The sequence below is a fragment of the Homarus americanus genome, unplaced genomic scaffold, assembly GCF_018991925.1.
Source record: "Homarus americanus isolate GMGI-L3 unplaced genomic scaffold, GMGI_Hamer_2.0 scaffold22250, whole genome shotgun sequence".
Classification (NCBI taxonomy): Eukaryota; Metazoa; Arthropoda; class Malacostraca; order Decapoda; family Nephropidae; genus Homarus; species Homarus americanus.
The window spans coordinates 6,828,707-6,852,951 of record NW_024741189.1 but is presented as its reverse complement, the minus strand read 5'-3'; the positions used below and the strand labels follow the sequence as shown (position 1 = coordinate 6,852,951).

The window sequence follows — 24,245 nt, the reverse complement described above, 5'->3', positions numbered from 1 at the left end:
ATGGTGCCTCAGCTGTGTTTATGGTGCTTCTCCTGTGTTTATGGAGCCTCAGCTGTGTTTATTGTGCTTTTGAGTTTATGGTGCTTCTCCTGTATTTATGGTGTTTCTGTGTTTATGGTGCTTTTGTGTTTACGGTGCCTCTCCAGTATTTATGGTGCCTCACCTGTGTTTATGATGTTTCTTCTGAGTTTACAGTACTTTTGTAGAATCTCGATTTAACTGTCATTAGTGTTTAACGTCGTTTCCTAAGTGAGAATGACTCTAAAGCTTTTACATCATATATATATATATATATATATATATATATATATATATATATATATATATATATATATATATATATATATATATATATATATATATATATATTACATTAATTTAGATTAATTTAGTCTTTTTTCTTCTATTTTTAATTTCTTTTTACTCTTATTTTTTCGCCCCGGGCCTTGTTGTGCCCGGGTGGGTTATTCCCCGTAAAAAAAAATAGCCCAAATTTCCGGAAATCACTGACATGTTTTTGGCAAATGTAATAGTCTATCATTTTTCAAGTGATGCTGAGAATAACCAATGGCCAGTTCTTAATGAAGACAATATAGTTTTGAGTTCAATGTGTGTACCTTGTACAGTCAGAGGCACTAATTTATAACCCCAGCCTCCCTCCTCCCAGTAGCCGGAGTTACAGCCATTGAAGGCTGATATTAACACAATGTAACGTCACCAGCCACTATAGTTCCAAAACTACCCAGCAATGTTTAGACAGGGGAGGGGGAGAAGGGAGAAGGGTTTGTTCGATCGTCAGGCTTTCACTTGCCGTGGCTCCGGGTAGGAAGGAAATGGTGCTTCTGACTGTACAAGGTGATCTTTATATTTTAGTTTTCTAACTAACTCATATTTAACGGGATAAACATATATATCTCACTGTGGATTTGATCACTAAAGCTGACGTTCATGTCATTGTGCATATTTACCAAGTATGACGATAGGAAAATTTACCCGCACCTGTACCTGAACCTGCACTTGTATCTGTACTTGCACCTGTACTCGAACCTGCACTTGTATCTGTACTTGTACCTGAACCTGCACCTCTATCTGCACTTGCACCTGTACCTGAACCTACCCCTGTATCTGTACTTGTACCTGAACCTGCACCTGTACCTGAACCTGCACCTGTACCTGAGCCTGCATCTGTATCTGTACTTGAACCTGCACCTGCATCTGTACTTGCACCTGTACCTGAACCTGTATCTATACTTTACCTGTACCTGAACCTGCATCTTTACCTGTACTTGTACCTGAACCTGCACCCGTATCTGAACTTACACCTGTACCTGCACCTTTATTTGCACTTGTACTTTCATCTGTACCTGCATTGGTATCTGAACCAGTGTTTGTATGTTTTGTTGTTCCTGAATCGACAAAAACAAAATCATATGTCTAATAATTATCAATATACGTAAAATTGAATTGTGAATGTTGTCTATATTTTCTGCGTGTGATTTCCATGTTTATCACCTTTGAGTGAGTAAATCTTACCTGCGTTACTCACACTAATACGCACCTGTACTGACTTGACTGTAGATGTTTTTTTTTTCACCATGGGAGATATGTTAACCAAGTATTGTAATAGCTTTATATATTTATTATCTTTGATTGGTATTATTTACGACCTGGGGATTATTTCCAATAGTATTATATGAAGTTGGCGTGATACTGTTTGTTTTTTACCTGCCCTGACCTGACTTGTGTGTGTGTGTGTGGCTCATGGATTTTATTTCCTATAGTATGGGCCATGTCAAATTGTATTCAGACAGATTATTTTATCGATGTATTATTAATTTGTATAATTTGTTCAGACAGATATATTTTTACTTGTGTCTTAATGTTAGGAAATGGTTGTCTAGAAGTTCTATTAATGTTATTATCTATCTTAGGAGTTTGGTATACAGGTGTACACTATGTTTAGAAATATTGGAATGATATTGTTATTTTGCATCAGATGTGTTTTTGTGGATATTTCTTCAGTAAAGCAGTGTTAACATCATATTTCTTTTTTTATGTTGTTTAAGATTTAAAATAATAATTTAATGACAAACATCGAAGTTAATGATATCACTTGTATTGTCTGCCCATCTCCCTTGACCAATAACTTGCGATAAAAAGTAACTGGGTGTACTGTATATATGTGTGTGTATTGTTTTCGTTCAGTTCAACTCATAATTTCCCCATCAAATTACCATTGATCATCGATTAACTCCGCTCTTATCATCTATGCATTACTCGTGTGCTGAAAATCAGATTATAAATGACATTAGTTCGTAAAAGTTAATAAATATATAAATTGCTTACTGTTGATGTTTTTGTTTTGTTTTTCACTTTGAGTGACATTGATACATACGTGAAGAAGTTGTCATATTTTCAAATATCACTTAATCTGATTTTGAGCACAATATCTTTTCAATGCCGAGTAACACATTTCACACATATAGATACATAAAATATACATGTACGGAGAATGGAAAATTATTTCAGAGTGCCAAGTTTATTCAACGATAATAAATATTTATGTACAAAACTTTAGAAACACATACATAGTTAAACATATGCACGTATACTGTACATATATGACTCATATTTACAGAATATTGTATCAGAGGATACCATCAAGGTACAACAAGGAGGACATCGTCACACCACCTCCTGATCCAAATGTATTGTTGAAAAATGTTTAACGCAGAAGGCCACTTATCAAGTATTTCTACAAGTCAGTCTGCTAGAAGACACCGAGGGAAGGCAAGGAACATCACATTTTATGCGTGCAACACTCCTGGTTTATTAGCTTTTAGAAGAGTCGCAGCAAGATTTGATCTGGACAAAAAATCTATCCAGCTAGACACTGATATACTGCTGGCTATCAAACGTATAGTTCAGCTCAAATTATTATTATTATTACCACGTGAGAAAAATATAACTTTTATAGAATTTCGGGTGAAAGATAAACTGTACTTTGTGTTTAACAAGAGAGAATTATCTACCCATGGGTCACAGATTATCTTTGGTGAGCTCATTATGTGTCATTAAAACATCTGACACATCCAAATGATCCAGCGAGTGAAAACACTTTAATCGACTTGATCGATTTCACTGGACAAAACTTTCACTGTCCCTTCCGGGAGTTCAGGCGGTACGGATACCAACCCTCAGCGACAAAAATACCACAAACCACTTAGTGTGTCTTAAACACACCACTTCGCGGTGAGCAGTTACAAGAGGCCGGTGGGGCAGCACTTAATAAATGTTCGATGTAGTTTTCCACAAGCACTCAATGCCGAGAAATATGCGATGTTTGCGAAGACCAGCTTCACTCTCGCTGGAAGTTCAACGTGTCCATGGTCCAGGGCGGGCCGACGGGTCCGCCTCGGCTGAAAATCAGTAGGCGAGTCCCAGGTATCTCGTCGAGCACTCGATAGGGAGTCCTGATAGTCCCCTGCGGTAGAAGTGGCGTGTGGGTGGCCTCAGAATTCGCTGCTGCGGCGACTTCTCCCTGCGGTCTCGCTCGACTTCTTTGTCGCACGTGAGAGAGAAGAGCGACCACGCCCGTCGGAACTGTGAGCGACGCCCTCGAGTTTCTGAGGTAACTGGTGGTGTCGTTGTTGTTGTGTTGGCAGTGGGGTTTTGTTCGGAGGACTTGGATGGTGGTGGAAGACTGACGGAGGCGCAGTAGTGGCCACGTTTCTCGCTGCTTGTAGAATCACGGTCGCTTCGACGTTCTTTTGAGCGACTGTGTCGATGACTATGTTCCTGACTGTTACTTGAGCTTATGGTGTGTTTGTCTGATGACTGTCGCTGCCAGTCTACCAATCTTTCAACGCTATTCACACCTATCCTGACGGCGGCTCCGGGCTTGGACTTGGGTGAAGTGAGACAGCCAACGCTTGCGTGGGGGCGGCCTGCCTGCTCCCCTGCTGGGCTGTACCAACACTCGTCCGAAAACCTCAGTAATTTCTGTCCCGGAGCCAGAGTACAGGGGGTGGACTGTGCATGCGTGTCATGGAAATGTTGTGTTCGCTGCCGACCCTCCGCCGAGACTTCCCTCCTGCTGACAATCGACTTGGTTGACACCGTCGGGGAATCATGCTGACTGAAGTCGAAACTCTCCATTCTCTGCAGTTTTCTCCGCTGTTTTTTCTGGCCGGATGTTTCGTGGCTGGGATAAGTAATGCTCCTGAACTTCATTGCGATCTTGTTAGTGGCCATGATAACGGAACAAAGCACTTCCTTTTATCACGTAAGTGAATCAACTTTATAAGAAGTCTCTCTTGTGTCGAGTCAGTAGTCGTCACGAGCCCAAGTGGTCTGGACGCTATCCCACAGCAAGCGCTCTTGATGTGTGCACAGCATCCCTCCCTTTATATGAGCGAGCTGGTCGCCACGCCCCCATGCGTCGTGTAGGTTGCCATTGCGTGACAGCGTTCTCTTTAGCTTACGTGCTCTGTAGGTCGTAGTAGGTTAAGAGAGAACGACAACCTAGGCTAGAAACTTCTAAACACAAACCATATATTTTGATTATTAATGAAACAAGCCCAACAGTACCACTGCAGTTAGCAAATTCGGTGATTCTCTTTGGTCAACACGTTATTTCTATCAAACTGTTTATTCTCTAATAATGTATCTATTCTTTATAAAGTTAAGTTTCTCCCGCAACAGTTTTCTTTGGATAGGGGAGAACATTCTTGCTACAGGTTAGTGGTGGTGGGCAGTGCCAGCCGAGTGCACCACCGCCATCTGCGCACCTCACTACAACGCAACAGTGTGCTGACAGGAGGTCGTGATACCAGGGTGGCCACTTGTTGCTCCTTACACCTGTGATAGAAGTAACTTGTAACTACTCTCAGGGCTACTTCTACTGCTACACTTTTTCTAATGCTATTCCTCCTTTTACGTCTGTTACTCACTGTTTACTGTTTCTGCTGTTATTATTGCTATGTTTATTATCGCTTCTTCTCCTGCTGCTTATTCTGATTATCATAACTAGACTCGACAAAGGGAATGCTTCTATACAAGGGTGATTATCATACAATATCAAATACCTAAGGATACTTAAAGGTCGATAACGAAATTAATGAAGTCACGTAATCAAAAGTATTCGTATCTGGGGCTGCTCGGTCACCTTTAGTGTATAGACTGCCAAGGGTACAGAAAGATGGCTATTTCGCTCTTCCAATACTCTGTGTAATATATACATTTTATAATAATTTACCGATATGTTTAGTGCCCCTTTAAATTCTCCTCTGCCATACCTGTCCAATACAAAAGGAACTTAATATCCGCCAGCTTAGTCACCAAAGGCTTAAAACATCTTTAAAGACTATCTCAAACATCACCTTGGTCGATGCTCACAGAGGGAACCACTAAGCTACTCCAACCACACGTTGAGGTAACTATTGGTAATACAGCTATTGTTTATCAGCTCATGCCCTCAGGAAGGAACTTAACAACTAGTATTAAGATGAAGGAACACTACAGAGGCAAAGGTCGAACCAACGACAAATGAGAGTTAAGAGTATCGACCTAGTGGACCACTTATATAACACATGAATTATTGTTCAAACCATCGTACTCAGCTGTCAGAGACAAGTATGTTGACACTTTGTATAAAAAAAAAACAGTTCAGACTTCATCATCCTTACCACTTGCTCCGACGACATGTCACGGGTCACAACCAATAAGAGCATAAAAACATAAGAAAATAAGGAGTCTGCACCCATGAGTCCTGGACTGTTTTACTGTATTTATAATCACAATGTATTTTTTTAACTGGATTAGCCCACCAGGGCACAGGTCAATGACCTACATCAGGGCCTGTGGACGAAAATATAATAATAATAATAATAATAATAATAATAATAATAATAATAATAATAATTAATAAGAAGAAGTGAGAAGCGATATACTGTATGTATTCTGTGCTGTTAATAGTAAGAGAAACAATTGAAACCCTGCAATTGTATGTAAATGAAGCAGAAAGTCAGATCAGCAACCTGGGACTTGGTCACAATTTTCGTGATGCCATACAGCAGCAGGGTCCACCATTAGACAATACATTATGCTTCCAATATCTTCCCAGGCGGTAGTACCTCCCTGTTTGTTAGCTGCCTACTACCTCCTGCCTAAAATTCTCTCTAGTATTAAGCTCTGAATATATCTGTTACTACTTTTAATTATGCTCACGATGTTAATTTGTTAGTAATTAACATTTTCATGTGTTAGTGTTCACTTATATTTGTTCAACGTGTTGCTGATTAATGTATCCATGATGTGACTGATTTTAAGTACCACAAGTAAATTTTAATATCTATGCGATTACATTTTAGGTCTGATGATGATTACATATACCATTGAAACGTTAATAAGTAAATATGTTGCTGTTTATCTGCACGATGGTCCTCTTATTCTTCACACACACACACACACACATTGTTTCCCTTTTTCCTGTGTGAATTTATCAAGACACACACATTATACACACATATATATATATATATATATTCATAAAATCACACGGGAAAAGGGAAACAACGGAGCACCTTAGCTTTCGTCTTTATTCAAGACATCTTCAGAGGCCTCTGAAGATGTCTTGAATAAAGACGAAAGCTAAGGTACTCCGTTGTTTCCCTTTTCCCGTGTGATTTTATCAAGATTTATTTATCTTATCCACGTTTTCATTGTGGATCTACATGAAATATATATATATATATATATATATATATATATATATATATATATATATATATATATATATATATATATATATATATATATATATATAAACCTTTTTCTTCTAAAAGAAGTAGAACGTCTTATATCCTCTGATTGAATGTCTTCTGTTTCAGAAAAAAATTGAAACATGCATCAAGTACACGTCACACGATGGCTGACCACACCTGAACCACAACTGACCCCTGTACAGGAACGACTTCACCTTCAGGCGGAAATTACGAAGAGAAGAGGAGATCAGTGACAGAATAATCAGGTTAGTTACACTATAGAGTGACTCCCTCTCAGCAGGTGACTCCCTCTCAGCAGGTGACGCCCTCTCTGCAGGAGACTTCTCAGCAGATTACTCCCTCCCCATTGGTGACTCCCTCCCAGCAGGTGACTTTCTCCCCACAGGTGACTCCCTCTCAGCAGGTGACTCCCTCTCAGCAGATGACTCCCTCTTCGCAGGTGACTCCCTCCCCACAGGTGACGCCCTCTCAGCAGGTGACTCCCTCTCAGCAGGTGACTCCCTCCCCACAAGTGACTCCCTCCAAGCAGGTGAATCCCTCTCCACAGGTGACTCACTCTCAGCAGGTGATTCCCTCCCCACAGGTGACTCCCTCTCAGGAGGTGACTCCCTCTCAGCAGGTGAATCTTTCCCCAGCAACATGTCTTGAGGTATCTTTCTCTAATTAACATTGTTGGTCTCATTATCTTTTTTCTCATTTTCTCCCGCTCAAGGTGGACGGTGGGGTGATATAGAAAATGTGTAATGAGTAGGAAGGAAGACAACTAAAGAAAAATAATCTCTATGAATAGGATAAAAGTCTTATTTCAATCTTATAACCGCAGCAGTAGACACAGCCGTCTATATGGTCATTTGGGGGGCATTTCTCTTGTCTTTTTTGATTATATATCATTGTCTTTCATCCATCTTGATTTTCTTATTCGTTCCTGTGTCTATTTATCCTATACCTTTAATTTTATTCATAATTATTATATACTATTGATTCCGTCTATAAAATTCTTTCTCTTTGTCTTCAGCTTTACATTCTATTCGTTGTTCATTGTTTTTATTCCTCTCTTTATTGCGTTATGTATCTTGTTGGTGTTTTCATCTTCCTTTCGGTTTATTTGTATCATTCTAGTTAAAATATGATAGCTGCTGTAATTCATTTCAGTGTTTACAATTTTTGACGTGCTCTATCTTGTAATTCTATAGTAATGTTGATAAAGTTGTCAGCAGAAACATGGGTATAGGAAATATCGGAGGTAACGCAAACAATACCGAACGTTCTAATGACTATTACTTTCTACTTCAGCTGTATGTTTTATTTTATCGTATCTTTTATTATTAATCTACTATATTCTACTTTCTACGTCTACTGTTACGTAATGTTGATATCTACCTTCCATTTTCTACTTTACGTTTTATTTATTTCAATGTTTATCTCTGGTTAATATTTTCTTTAACTTTAACGAACGCACGCACGCAAACACGCACTCACGCACGCACGCACGCACGCACGCACACACAGAGAGGGGGCAAGACAGCGTCAAGATAATCTAGTAGAGATCTTACAACTTTAATTTTTCCTTTGCGTCGCAGCTGAAGGGAAAGTGTTTCTCTGAAGTTCTGATTGTCCTCACTGTGAAGGATTATATAAGACTCGTTGCCTGGACTCTCCTTTTTTATCATAGGACTAAGTTCTTGGAGTCTCATTTTACATTATAAGACTCAACGTTGTTTCTTGGTGGGTGTGAATTCTCTCTAAATCTAGCTCTCTCTTTCCATTTCCTCTCTCTCTCTCTCACTCTTTCTTTCCCTCTTTCTTTTTCCCTCCCTCCCTCTCTCTCTTCTTCCCTCCCCCTTTGTCTTTTTCTCTCCCTCTCTCTATTTTTCCTCTCTCTTTCCCTGCCCCTTGCTCAAGCTATCTTACTCCAAGGACGAAGGTATTACTAAGACCTTAGAGAGAGAGAGAGAGAGAGAGAGAGAGAGAGAGAGAGAGCGTGCGCGCGTGCGTGCGTGCGTGCGTGTGCGTGTAATAATAATAATAATAATAATAATAATTAACGGTTTATTGAAAGAGCTTGGCAGCCAGAAGGCTGAAAATATACAGTTACATATTTGGGGAATGGGTTTCGAATTACAAATAATATACAAGTAACATAAGTGATACAAATAAGATATATAATAACTAGATGGGGAAAAGCTCAAACTACAGTGCATTTCAACATAGTGACAGTGCAAGAAGTAGTATTTACTGGGAGTGAATACACTGGTTTATTACAAGTGATTGATAATTTTTACAATGGTTGGGACTGGGCTGTTCTTATAGCGATCAGTTCGGGCACGTATGGGCTGGATGCGGTTGTGGTGTCGAACAGCAATTCTCGGGCTAGGGATCTCAGGTGGTAGTAGGAGCCGGTGTCGAGGATGGTGTAGAAGCTTCTTACCAAATTTGCAGATGAGGTCGTGGTGATGGTCAGTGAGAGTCGAAAGGGTCAGTGTGTTGAGCGCTTCTTGATATGTGGAGTAGGAAGGGGAGAGAATAATCTTGCATGCCCTCTTTTGCACTTTTTCTAGGTGTTTACGTTGTGTGTGTGCGTGCGTGCGTCCGTGTGTGCGTGTGTGTGCGTGTGTGTGTGTGTGCGTGTGTGTGTGTGTATGTGCGTTTTTGATAGATCCTATTTTTCGTATCTTCGCGGGATACTTTTTGGTCTGTGAGGTCTGAAAGATAATGTTTGAAGGACGATAGTATTTCTCAGGTTCTTGAAATGTGGTAGAAATTGGATGGAAATTCACACACTGGTGATAATACTTAAGGTGTTTAGAGATAATTATTCTTTAATTTCCCAAAACATGTTAGAATTTTCTTTTTGTTCAGAGTAAATATATTTCTCAGTATATGTTTTCTATATGAGGAGCCCCCAGCCAGACGTGAACAAAGTCGATTTTGGTCTCTACGTATACTTCATTGCATCATCTTCTGTCTGTGGCTTTTTTGCCTCTCTGGCTTAGAGTTTATAGGGTCCAAAATCTGGCGTTTTTGTAGTTTGGAGCTTGTTCCCGTCTGGCTGTTCAGCATAGATTTTTATTTATTTATTTATCAATCATCTGAAATAATACAATCCTCTCATGAGTTAAGGGTAAAACATTCTCTTATCAAATCTCATAACTATTCCTTTTCCACATGGTTTAACTTCGTGTGGTACAACAAAGTGGTTGGGAAATTTTATGACTGTTTGTTGGAAATCTTCAATCACTTACTGTACTATTTTGATGTTATATGAAAAAATAAGAACCGTATTTTGGATGATACTGTTGATTTTAAACGATTTTGAGAGGAATTATGAGTCTTAGTGCTTGAATGATAATGTGGGAGGGAGGGATGGTTGAAACACTGGTAAAAATAGGCGGCTGAGAGATAGCTTAAATAATTATATCCTTGTATACGAGGGACTATTAGTCCTGAATGCTGAAAGCTATTAAACGTCACCCAATATACTAATCTAAAGAGTGTGTGTGTGTGTGTGTGTGTGTGTGTGTAATAATAATTAACGGTTTATTGAAAGAGCTTGGCAGCCAGAAGGCTGAAAATGTACAGTTACATATTTGGGGAATGGGTTACGAATTACAAATAATATACAAGTGACATAAGTGACACAAATAAGACATATGTAGATGCTCAAACTACAGTTCATTTCAACATAGTGTGTGTGTGTGTGTGTGTGTGTGTGTGTGTGTGTGTGTGTGTGTGTGTGTGTGGGTGTGGCTGTGTGTGTGTGTAATAATAATAATAATAATAATAATAATAATAATAATAATAATAATAATAATAAACGGTTTATTAATAGAGTTGCAACCGGTGGCTGAAAATATACAGACTTACATTTGATTTAAACATAATGATATAATATGCGTTGAATACATTTACAGGGCTGTGCGTGTGTGTGTGTGTGTAATAATAATAATAATAATAATAATAATAATAATAATAATAATAATAATAATAATAAACGTTTTATTGAAAGAGCATGACAGCAGGAAGGCTGAAAATATACAATTACAAAATTGGGGAATGGGTTTCTTGATTTACAAATAATATACAAGCAACATAAGTGATACAAATATGATATATAATAACTAGGTGGAGACAAGCTCAAACTACAGGGCATTTCAACATAGTGACAGTGCAAAAAGTAAGATTGACTGGGAGTGAATACACTGGTTGATTACAAGTTATTGATAATTTTTACAATGGTTTGGACTGGGCTGGTCTTATAGAGATCAGTTCGTACTCGTATGGGCTGGATGCGGTTTTGTGTGTGTGTGTGTGTGTGTGTGTGTGTGTGTGTATGTGAGCGTGTGTGTGTGTGTGTGTGTGTGTGTGTGTGTGTGTGTGTGTGTGTGTGTGTGTGTTATAAATAGTGTGTGTGTGCGTGCGTGCGTGCATCTCTCGTCGATGATAAACGTGCTGCTCTAACTGATTGGCAGAGCAACCCTCAGTCTCGGACCAAAGCTTATGCCTTCCGCAAGAAGAAAGCAGTGCCGCAGCGCGAACTTTGGAATCTAAAGAACGACTGGTTTAAAAATAAAGCATGTGAAACACAAAAACTTGTATATCAATGCAAGATGTGCGAATTTTTCATTTCCACGAAGATAATTTATGGGCCAATCACTCATGGCGCTGCCCCCTCCGCTCATCTGACGGTAACTCCCCAATTAAAGACGATGGAGGCCTTCTTCAGCGCTGGAAAGATCACTACGATTCACTGCTCAACCAAAACACCGATGTAGATGTCTTAACTACCCACCAGATCCCTCAGCTTCTATAGCTGACCCATCTCAGCTATCCTCCATCCCTGGATGAGGTAGCTACTGCCATCAAAGTGATTAAAAATAACAAAGCCTCAGGGCCTGATGGAATCCCAGCCGAGGTGTTTAAAGCAGGAGGACCTCTGCTTACCAGCCGTCTCCACTCTCATCTGAAGATATATGGGAAAAGGAGGAAATCCCCCAAGCTCTTAAAGACGTAAATATTTATAAGAACAAGGGAGACCAGTCAGACAGTGGGAAATACCACAGGATCTCGCTGCTGTCCGTAGCTGTCAAGATCATCGTCCGAGTCCTCCTAAACAGACTTCTTCCTGAGGCTGAAAACTTTCTCCCAGAATCACAGTGTGGCTTCAGACCATCACGTGGCACCACTGATATGATCTTTGCTTCTCACCAGACACAGTTAAAGTGCAGAGAACAGCGTCGTGACCTGTACATGACCTTCATCGACCTTACCAAGGCCTTCGACTCGGTTAACAGGGAAGCTCTCTGGCGAACCCTCAGCAGTTTTGGCTGCCCACCAAAATTCAACACCTTTGTGAGGCAACTCCACGATGGCATGAACGGCAGTGTCCTGTTCAATGGCACCCAGGGTGAGTTCTTCCCCATACAAACGGGAGTAAAACAAGAATGTGTACTGGCACCAACTCGTGCCGGTGCCAATTAAGCCGGCAGGGTGGACATCGAATACCGGATGAAGGGTCTTTTCAACGAAAGAAGACTCCAGGCAGGAAGAAAGGTGCTTGCAGCTTCTATTACTGAACTTCTGTATGCAGACGACCTCACCCTTGTCGCTCACACTGAATGCAACCTACGGGAGATCATGAACACCTACGCTTAGGCGTATGCCCACTTCGGCCTTGAGGTGAATGTACGTAAGACTAAAATTCTCTTTCAGCCTGCCTCTGGTTCAGCCACATTTCCACCATCCATCCATCTTAACTGTACTACCCTCTCTAATGTTATCTACTTTCCGTGTTTCACTCCCGCCTGTCCACCACTGCGGACATCGATAAAGTATTCAACATCGGATCAGATGTTCATCTCAAGCCTTTGGTAGACTCCGTACCCGTGTCTTCAGCTGTAAGGAGCTGAAATTATCTACAAAATTGCACGTATATCGTTCAGTTGTCCTCCCCACCCTGCTATATGGCAGCGAGACATGGGTCACAAACAGGAGGCACCCCAAAGCACTTGAAAACTTTCACCAACGTAGTCTACGTTTCATCCTCCGAGTTCACTGGTTAGACTAGAGAACAAATGCCAGTATTCTCGCTGACACCAACTGTAGGATCATCGAGGCTACCATCATCCATGTGCAACTACGCTGGACTGGCCATGTTACCCGCATGGGCGACAATAGACTGCAAAAGCAGCTACTTTTCAATCACTTAACGAATAGTAAACGTAACGCTAGGAGGCAACTGTAAAGGTATAAGGATAGTCTTAAGACAAACCTGAAAAAGTGCCAAATCGACCTCCTCCCCTGGGAAACGATTACTCTACACTGCAACGCTTGGAGGAGCACCACACAAGGTGTCAATTCTTTCGAGCTAGCCCGACTGCATACCGAGGTAGAGAAGCACCAACGGCGGAAAGACGCTGCCACCGCCCCTCTCACACTAGATGTAGCCCTACATGCGTGCAACATATGTGGATGACCCTGCCGGTCCCGTATCGGCCTCTTTAGTCACCTCAGAACTCACCAACGAAGGTGGCATCCTTAATAAATCATGTCATATTATCATAGCCGGTGTAAAAACCCTTCTTGATATTATCCTCTGCATCCAGTGTTAGGGCATATGCACTGATGAAGAAGGCATGACGTGAGTGATTCAGTGGGACTCGGAGCGTCATGAGGCGCTCGTTGATCCCAACAGGCATTTCAGTTAGTCTGTGGAGGATGGATTGATTAATGGCAAAGCGATTTCCATAAATGCGGTTTCTGTCCGCTGCAGTCTTACCTTTCCAGAAGAAAGTATATCAGGACCCCCGTTTTGTGAGTCGACCCTCTTCTGGGAGCTAGGATTCACTAATGGCTGCAATGTCGATGTTATACCTAAATAGCTATTTTGCCACAAGGGCGGTTCTTTAAGGACGCTTAATAAATTTGTGCCTTTATCAAGAAGTGTCCTGATATTCCATGCAGCGTCCACATGAGGACGTATAATTTGTTTTTCTTTGATCTGTGATTATGATTATGTCTTTGACCTCATTAGGATGACCTTACTGGGTGTGGTTGCTAAGTCAGATTCTTTTTTTAGCCAAGCAATGCTTAAGGCACCTTTTATAGCCCCCTCCCAATGTTGGGTGAGCAGTGGCTCCTTGAAAGAGCTGTTCAGTCACACAACTAGTGCCGGACTGCCTAGATCACAGTGCATAAACGACCATTTTATCTATGCCGCCTATGTGCAGAGTTCGGACTAGAGAATCCCGGCAGTCATCTCTGTCTGTTCCCGTCACCACTCCTCTGTCGCCAAGGGAATTTTGGGGGTTTAGGGGTTTTGGTGATGAAAAGTATGATGAGCTGGATGATGGCTGCACATGAGTTGTTTATGTGGTAGAGCACGAGTGCAGGCTGTAACCACACATCTTAGCTCTTCATTTTCCTGATGCAGTGGTGCAGGTAGCTGCAACGACTGGGGAGAGGGAGAGTTGCAGTGGACATCCGATCGCCCATTTTTGTTGGGTTTCGCCTTAGTAACCTGTATCTTCCATTGCCTTCATCCGCCGATGTATTCGTTGTCGTTGGGTTCCTATGTTGGTCACCTCTTCTGCCTATTTCCCCGTTAGTGTCATACTGGAGCTCTGTAAGCATGTCTGCCTGATGAGGGGTTCCGCCGTAGATTTTCTTTCGGGGTTGCTCACTCCCGTAGCTTTATAACTGCGAAAGTTAATCCACAAGGCAGCGGTCCAGTGGTTGGTAGGAGCTAGGGTGTGTCCACATGCGGTGGGCCTGTACGCCTCCGTCTGGGACCCACTGCTGGTCCGAGCTCCCCTGCTGATCTTGCCTGGGGCCGCGAGGAACCCAGTTCCCGTTTGTTGCCGCGAGGAGGCACAGCATGAGTTTTGATGGCGAAGAGGGTGTGCTGGTAAGGGTAGACTTACGCAAGGCTGCTTCCCTATTCACCACGAGGGCTAGCCAGCGGTGGTAGCTGACAGTGAGAGGAAGCAAGCAGTGCCTGCACCTTAACGCTAACATAATGCTGCCACATTAGATGCATTACACCACCCTGTGTACAAACAAACACACACACACACACACACACACACACACACACACACACACATACACATAAGAGGTCAACTCGCCTACGAACCTCTCCTCTTGACACTACGGGTGATAAACAAGTACAGTACAATGAAAAAGACTGTTAGGCCCTAAATAACTTGTCTTGTTGAGAAGCAGACAATACGAACCTAAACTAACCTAAAATTTTATTATAGCATTCTTAAAAGTAGTTAGTTATATTATGTTACATTTTAAGAACACAACGCGAACCTAACCTAACCTAACCTAACGACCACTGGGTAATTTTATTAATACAGTTTGGATGAAATGTGTTAGCTCAGAAAATAGAGTGTTTCGCGACCAGTTCTCTTGCTGTCTCTCTTTCATTTTCTCTTCTTTCTTTACACCAATTAATAAACCTCATATACAGGAGTTAGGTAAGATGGGGTTTTCCTTTCCGCATAAAGATTATTGACCTGAGCTTGGGAAGTCGATTCCAGAACACCTTGAACAATTCCTATTCACAAGTAGGCAGGATGGGAGGCACTGCACTCGACCGCTTTCACTTCCCCCGGCGTGAATCTCCATAATACGGTTACTATAGGTAGACAAGGGGGAGTTCGTGTCCATTGTTTATATACGGCGTTTCTCATTATTTTTTTGCTCTAAATTACAAAACCTTTTAAAAAAGTCTGGGAGTCAAGCCAAGTCACGCAACCCTACAGCTCCTCTCAAACATTTCCCATTTCTCCTATATTAGCACATCTATGTAAATATTCAAATATGCGTTAAAATTCTCTCGACACATGATCTTTTTGTTGACATGGCGGTGCATGTATTGATGATAAATGAGAAATGGTAATAGAAGAAGACAATAGAAAAAAAGACAACATGTTTTTCTTCAGTATACATTTAGTGTTTCCAAGGACACACATAATGGTAAATAATGGGTAACGCCGTACATAAAAAATGGACACGTACTCATCTAGAGCCAGAATCGTAGCCCGGGGTGTTAGGGGTTTCACCTTTATATGTACAGTACAGGTATTTGATCTCGTTGACTTAACTGACTCTTTTTGGTTCCTCCCTTGTTCTTGCCCCCCTCCTCCCCCTCTCTCTCTCTCTGCTTCTCTTCTGTCTCTCTCTATCCCCCATTCTCCCCGCCTCTCTCTATTTGCCGTATTCACTGGTAACTCAGAATGCAAATTAATCGCCCGTGTAGTTGGAACACAATTCAGGCAAAGCTAAGAGTTTCCTGCCTGTTGTACGTCGTAGTTACCAGGAAACAAAAGCCCAGAAGTACTTCCCTGAACTCTCAGTCCAGTAGTGTGGTGAGGAGAGGTGAAACAGTGTAGTTGGTCACGTAACACAATGTTCCTGGGATGAAGAGGAAGCAAATTATAAGTAAATGTATGGTATTTCTGGTAATTATTATTTTTATTATTATTATTATTATTATTATTATTATTATTATTATTATTATTATTATTATTATTATTATTATTATTATTATTATGTGCACTCATATTCATTAATACTTACATAATAACTATTACTGTACGTCATAAACACCCAAAAAAATTTAAAACGAAGTATTTTTTATGACGAGATTTTTTTGTTATTTTTACCTTAAAAACAAGTTAGGGAGTTATGAAAGATCTCCTATTGACCTTATTATTTTACGAATTAATTATCTAAAGAGGAAGAAACAATAGTTACATAAGCTATTTTCTGTTGATGTTCAAATGAAAGATTAATTCTGTTTCATTTTTTTTATTTGGAACCGAAATCAGTCTATGAAATTTTAATTAAAAATAATATCATTTCAGATATACGAATAATAAATAATATTTTAAATATGCATTTGTATTTATATAGCTGTGATGAAATACAGCCCCCCCTCCCCCGTCAGGTTATTTACACCAGACAGTAGTTGCTTGTTACTGAAAATTCCAATCTATTAGCACTTGGATATTTTCACCTGACCGTACTCACCGTAGCCTCGGATCTCACTATAACACAAGATCCATGGAGTGATAGACATACAGTAGGTAGGTAGTTGAGGATAGATATGGGTAGATAAATACACAAACGCACACTTACCTGTAAAATATAAACACGCACATACACACGAAATATACAAACAAGCTAAACACACACACACACACAGCAATAACTCGTTGATAACTTGTGTGTTCAGTTTTTGCCGACTTTAACTTTTGTACTCTAACTGTGGATACAGACAGCGCTCGCATCCTGTTCCGGGGGTCGGTAGTTCGATTCCCGGGCGCTCCTAGTTCACCCAGCTATAAATGGGTGCTTAGCTCCTAGTTCACCCAGCTATAAATGGGTGCCTAGCTCCTAGTTCACCCAGCTATAAATGGGTGTCTAAGTTTACAACTTGGGGAAGTGAAGGCGGTCGAGAGCAGTGCCGGCCATGTTGCCTCCTTGTGTACCGAAGGCTTAGTATACTGTAAAGTGTACTGTATCCACACCGGCCCAAATGGGCAGTCTCCTTTCCAATGTAAATGTGCTGATATTCCTTGTAAAATGACTTTCCCCGTAGTCATTATATGCTATATATGTACCACTATGTCATTTGTATATTGTCAGCTTATGGCTGCTGTACTTGTCAAAAACCGTTTATTATTATTATTATTATTATAATTATTATTATTATTATGATTATTATTATGATTATTATTATTATTTATTATTATTATTATTATTATTATTATTATTATTATTATTATTATTATTATTATTATTATTAATTATTAATTATTATTATTATTATTATTATTATTATTATTATTATTATTATAACGCACATACACACATACACACGTACACACACATATTGAATAACTCACACTGGCATACAAAGTACAGTTGTATATTCCAAGACAATATGATAGTTTTCTCTTATCTGTAATGGATCAGTTAAGGCATTGGAGAAAGAAAAGCATAAGTGATATAATTATATATATTTTATATGAACATAAAAATATACAAAGCCACTTTCCGTAGCAAGGATATAGGAAACATCTTTTAGCATAGAAAGATAAAAGTTTTTTTTTTAATGAATAGATGAACGTTTGTCTGTTTGGTCGTTAACCATTAATAAAGGGAGATATATCTTTGGAACAGCATATGTGATAACTTTCTGAGATTTACAGAATGCGAACATAATTTTTGTACAGTTTACTCATATTATATAAATGGTTGCATTATATAGTTGATGTGATGATACATTCAATGTAGTAATAAAAACAAAGGTCTGGTCTGTAGTAATGTGTTTACTTGTTATCAGAATCAAGGTTAAATTTAATTAATATCTGGTATTTGTTGAATCTTAACTATGTGATGATAATTCTGATAACTTTAACAAAGGAGTGATGGAGCTTTTATAAACATATTAAGTCCACTATCACGGGCCATTCAAGGCCCTCCTTACATTAGTTTTAATACGCAAGACCTAATGTGTTTGTGGAGCACTGGATTGGCAGGCCGGACACTCCTCGACGGTAGGTACGACGGGTGGGCGGCCGTAGGATCCGCTGCGGAGGTGACTTCTCCCTTCGCTGAACATCTTTATCGCATGAAAGAGAGAACAGTGACCACGCCCTCCTGAATTGTGACCGACGCCTGCGACCCTCCGTGGAAACTGTGGTTGATGGCGCTGGTGTGTTGCTGTTGTTCACTGTGGAGACTGGTTCTGGTGGCGACTTTGACAGTGGTGGTAGGCTGACAGAGGAGCAGAACTGTTTTCTTCGTTCCAGTATAGAGCCAGTTTTACCAGTGCGTCTTTCTGTCGAGCGGCTGTGTCGTTGGCCAGCGTCCTGACTGTTGGAGGGACTGACACTGTGTCTGTCAGGTGACTGCCGCTGCCAGTCCACCAGTTTTTCTACGTTGCCAACTGTGCTGTACTTGGAGTTCAATCTTTGCTTGGACTTGAGCGGAGAAATATATCTTTGCTCGGGTGTAGGACCACACCAGCATTCATCAGAGAACCTCAACAACTTATGTCCAGGAGCCGAGGAGGCGGTGGAGGTGTGTGCGTACTGGAAGTAACATGTCCTCGCTCGACCCTCCGCTGAAACCTCCCTCGCGCTCTTGTCCTCCTCCAGGAGACAAGGGTCGTCGTAACTGCAGTCAAAACTGTTCATCCTCCTTAAAGAGAACCTAAGTTTGTTCTTCGTCGTATCGTGAGTAGGGTAGGTCGTGCTCCTCGTGTTCAATCCTTTTTTACCAGTCGCCATTGTCACTGAAGTAATGTATCACTGATAATTGGGAAGCGTACTTGAACTAAATCTTTACTATCGTCACAACTTCAGACTGTCCACATAATATGAATTATTAGTGATGTCAGCAGCAGCAGTAGCAGCTAGAGCACCAGTATTCAAGCACCACCGACGTCCTGAGCCCAAGTGTAATAGAATGAGATCGACGTCCCTCTTAAATACATTCCCAAGTCTCCACACCGCCTGCGTGTGCTGCCAAAGTGCGAGAGTTGGCAGGACTGTGGCGTGTTGTTTTCCAGTTCTGGCAACCAGGGTTGGAAGGAGAGCGAGAGAGCACATGTGCAAGCTTAGTGTACGTGACTCCTACAGAATACTGCTGCTATTTTCCTTAAACTTTATCTGCAATATCAAGAAGAACGATTCTCTATATCCGAAACCAAATGATGTAATTATCTCAAAACTGCTAATAATAAAATCAGTTGATGTTATGTAGAGAAAGTCTTTTCACAATTATTATCAAGAGAATTATTATTTTTTATACTGTATATGTGTGTCTGTATGTATGTTTTTATGTATGTATGTAAGTATGAATAATACAGTACATAAATCCTGCCTTACCTTATCTATATCCATATCTTATAGTATCCCACTGCCAGGCTGGACCAACAGGGAGGCTTATCCTATGATCCCCAGAATGACGGAGTAGAGCGCTGGGTTAAAAATAGAAAGTTGGTGGGACAAACAATGTTGATGTTTTCTCGGTCGAGGGATGACGAGGGCATCTGTCCCCTCTAAATCCCCTGTTTTTACTGCCATGTACAGCATTAATGCCAACGTCGGATATCAGCGAGTCTGGGGAAACAATGAGGAAAAAATATACGTATAAAATAAATCAGGAAAATAAAATATGAAGTATAGTAGACATATATTGATTATACCGACATCTTATTTGATATATTGATTATACACATATTATAATCGATATATTAACTATACTAGCATTTTATTATTGATATATATATATATATATATATATATATATATATATATATATATATATATATATATATATATATATATATATATATATATATATATATATATATTACTATACCGGCATTGTAACCGATAAATTGCCTATTCTTGTATTTTAGTGTTTATATTATTGATTACTCTGAAATAATTATATTGATACATCCATAATTAATTACTATGATCCCACGCTGAGTCTGGCACGACGGCATCGTGGGTGCCATATTGCCATAGTGCTGTACCTGACCCCTTTGTTATAGAGATTGATGAGGACCTCTCGTTCGTTTGGGGGGAGTTGTTGACCATCCACGTCTGTCATCAACTGTTACCAGATCCCTTGTTAAAAGATGTCGGTCTCCTCTGGGTCTAGTAAACACAGCCAAAATGATAGAACGCAGAATTATTTTTTTGAATATATATGAAATTTTAGTATTGTTATTCACTGTTTTTTTTTCAGTTATTCATTATATTTACTTATTTTCCAGAAATTCACTGTTTTTTTTATACATTTCTGTTGCATGGTTGAAATTTTGTGTTTGACCACTTGAGTACAATGATTTAACACCTTGAGTGTAATATTGGTACTCAAAGGGATAGGTAATCGTATTCAAAGGGTTGAAATATCTTATACGATGAATTAAGACATTGTACTCAACGGGTTAGTCGTCGTACTCAGTTTTTAAGATATGATAATTAATGGACTCGCGCATATCGACTAATAAAATAGATAAAGAGTATTCTCCTAATTTCAAAGTATAGTTCAAATAATATTTCACTCTCGCCTGTGTTGTCTTGTCCTGAGTGAACTACTGTACAGGAGAAATGCGCTATATTTGTTCTCAATTCGATATGAAAGAATTATAAAAACAAAGCAATGCAAGATTAACCCCCCCCCCCTCTTCACCACAAAAAAAATCGATAAATATTCGAATTTTATTATCATATGTACGTTGAGAAAATATATTAAATTATTAGAGAATGTTGGAATTTTTTTCTGATCCTGGAAATAATATGAGGATTATTTCAGCTCCTAATTTATCAAAGGGTATTTTTGTTTTACAAGACAATACAGTAACTAAACGTTATTCGTCCTAGTGTTCAACAAAATCAGGAAGCTGTCGCCGCTGCCTGGATGACCACAGGCGCTTGGAGTCACCCCACACAGCGTCAGGCTTCTGTCGTTGCCATGGTGACCTCCACCCCGCCATGACGTCAGCAAGAGACTACGCACATGAACGCGTTTGATTACAGAAAATAACACCGTGTAATTTCTTCTTTTTAGTCGTGCATGTCCACCCTTCCCTCGCTGCTAATGATGGAACTTGACTGAGTGAATTGGAGTCTAAATTTACCCACGAAATGAGTCAGTGAAAAATTTTAATGTGTATAGTAATCACGTGGTTGGTTGACGACTGTGAGACCTCCACCTAACGGGACGCTTTGTAGTTAAGGACTTACCTATCTACCTGACAACCAGTGAAGTGAGAAAAAATGGGCTTGGTAAAGATTAAGTTGAAGTCGAGCCTTAGACTAAATAGATAGAAACATAATAAAACTATAGTCCAGTTTTCAGTGGCGTCTTGGCTTTATCTTTAAAGGGTTTTATTGGGGGCTATAAGACGTCAGAAGACATCTAAAGTGTACTTCTCTCGTTTTGATATATATTATTTGGACTTTTATTCTAAGTTCTAATTCCATATTTTACATCTATAATATCCTCTCGTATAACGCAAAAATAATTTATATCGATTATACAGGGTATATACTGTCGTTTTCATCATTTGTTACTTATATATAAATACGACTCACTTTATTTCCTTAGATTATTGGTATTGTATGATATTCCAATAATGTATTATACCTGTGCAAATAGAAGAGTTTTTTATTCATATAAATTGTATTACATACTGCATATTTACTGTAATGACAGTATTGGTAAAAATAATAAAATATATGTTTTGCCGTCGTGTAAAAATAATAATGATAATAATAATAATACTACAACTAATAATAATAATAATAACAAAGAAACAAGAACTACAACAACAATACTACTAATACTAATAATAACAATAACAATAACAACAACAATAATAATACAAATAATAATAATATAATTATCCAGGTAAATTTCACCCACGGCACAACAGGTGAAGACACAATCCAAAAACTTACTCGTTTCGCAGACTTCAAAAAACGGAATTCTCCCATCCTCCGACCTATTGTCCAGAACTCGAACTGTCAAAGGTTTTATACGTTATATTTCCTTCGTAACTGGAGATCCAAGGATTTACAAACTATCTCAATCAGCATAAAACAAAAATCCAACACAACGTTAAAATTGAACTAGAACCTCTCATTTAACAACCAATTAAAGAGAGCTTATTAACGTATTGACTTTTGTGGCCATGGCCCTTAATTCTCAAAAAAAAACTAGGTTAAATTATCTCCCTCATCCCCTCTGTGCTGAATAAAATCGTCTGACGTAAGCCAAATGAAACCTTAGAAGTGTTGTCCCCGCCGTGAAGGGGTTCATTGCATACATAAGTAATACCTAAGAGTGACTATGGCTGGGTTACGACTGTACTGTATACGTGTGATGTTTCGGGATTCATTGATTTTGCTTGATATAATTGTTGGGTGTTCTAGAGGCTGGGGAGAGAGAGAAAGAATCGGCAAAAAAATAGATAATACGACGAGAAAAGAGAGAGAGAACACAGGGAGAAGAGAGAGAGAGAGAGAGAGAGAGAGAGAGAGAGAGAGAGAGAGAGAGAGAGAGAGAGTTTTACGAGTATACCTTTGTTTCACTCTCTATATTACTCTCTAAATATATTGATAAAACCCCGGCGCCCCGAGCAACAGATACTAACGTAGGAAGAAGCATAATATAGTTTAAAACACCCACGTGTGACGCTTTGTTGAGGTCAGAGTCGGCAATTGTTTAGCTTCACGTGTGCCCTTTGAATTTATATTTATATTTAGTTTCTGTTTATTATTATTATTATTATTATTATTATTATTATTATTATTATTATTATTATTATTATTATTATTATTATTATTATTATTATTGTATTATTATTATTATTATTATTATTATTATTATTATTATTATTATTATTATTATTATTCAAAATATATGAACTTTCAATACAAGGCTTATGAGATGTATTTTAATGTGGTTGGTTAGCCGGATTTTCTCTACAGGCTATATATATATATATATATATATATATATATATATATATATATATATATATATATATATATATATATATATATATATATAATTTTTTATTTTGCCACTTACAGCGGCTAGTTTATTGTGTACCCAATACTCATCCTGTGAGCGGTAGCGCAAAAATATGACAGAGTAGAGTTCACAAAGGGTCTGTATAACTAACCCCGTGGTCAGGATATTATTGCATTGAATTTTACAGAGTATTTCAAATAATTTCTTTGTACAGTTCTGTACATAATGGATAACTTATTCGCAACTGCGTGAGTACAGCAGTGTGAGGCAATATGCCTGGCCGCACACATTTGTTATTCACCTTTGCGGGAAAGGTATTCTAGCACATTTCGTGTTTGGTTCTATACATAGGACATGATATAGCTACTGGGTGCAAAAAAGTGGATACAATCTTAATATGTCAACTATCTTGCCATTAGAGATAAAGTGTTGTGCCATTTCACTAACAGTGTGCTTGGACCTGTCCCTAAAAGGTTCTATCTTCACATAGTCGAGGACATAGTGTTCGAGTGTGTGGCCATATGTCTGACCACACACTTTACATTTTTAAGTTTTGCATGTGTGTGATAATCTCAATCACTGGACAATAACACCGAGGAGGATGGACCCATTGAAGTAAAATGATGCCAAATATAGGAAAATAATAGGTAAGAGCACTAAGACAGACAGCCACATGTAAGGCTGCCATTTTTTCCTCTATAATACTCTATTTGACGTGTTTTGGCGTCATATGTAAGGAGTGAAATCTCTCAATCATATTCTCAGGCTATATACCCACGCAATTGTACCTCGCCCACGATACTGAGACTATTTTTAACAAACGTGTGTGTATATATATATATATATATATATATATATATATATATATATATATATATATATATATAT

At 39.2% G+C, this 24,245-nt stretch overlaps 2 protein-coding genes across 2 annotated transcripts; both read right to left on the bottom strand.

Moving 5' to 3' along the window:
- Positions 1-2,523: 2,523 nt before the first annotated feature.
- Positions 2,524-4,393, bottom strand: LOC121875725. The gene has a single exon (XM_042380376.1). The coding sequence runs from the start codon at positions 4,252-4,254 to the stop codon at positions 3,427-3,429; it is 828 nt and encodes a 275-aa protein (XP_042236310.1). The 5' UTR covers positions 4,255-4,393; the 3' UTR covers positions 2,524-3,426.
- A 13,407-nt stretch (positions 4,394-17,800) lies between these two features.
- LOC121875776 lies at positions 17,801-19,320 on the bottom strand. The gene has a single exon (XM_042380467.1). The coding sequence runs from the start codon at positions 19,088-19,090 to the stop codon at positions 18,293-18,295; it is 798 nt and encodes a 265-aa protein (XP_042236401.1). The 5' UTR covers positions 19,091-19,320; the 3' UTR covers positions 17,801-18,292.
- Positions 19,321-24,245: the final 4,925 nt, after the last annotated feature.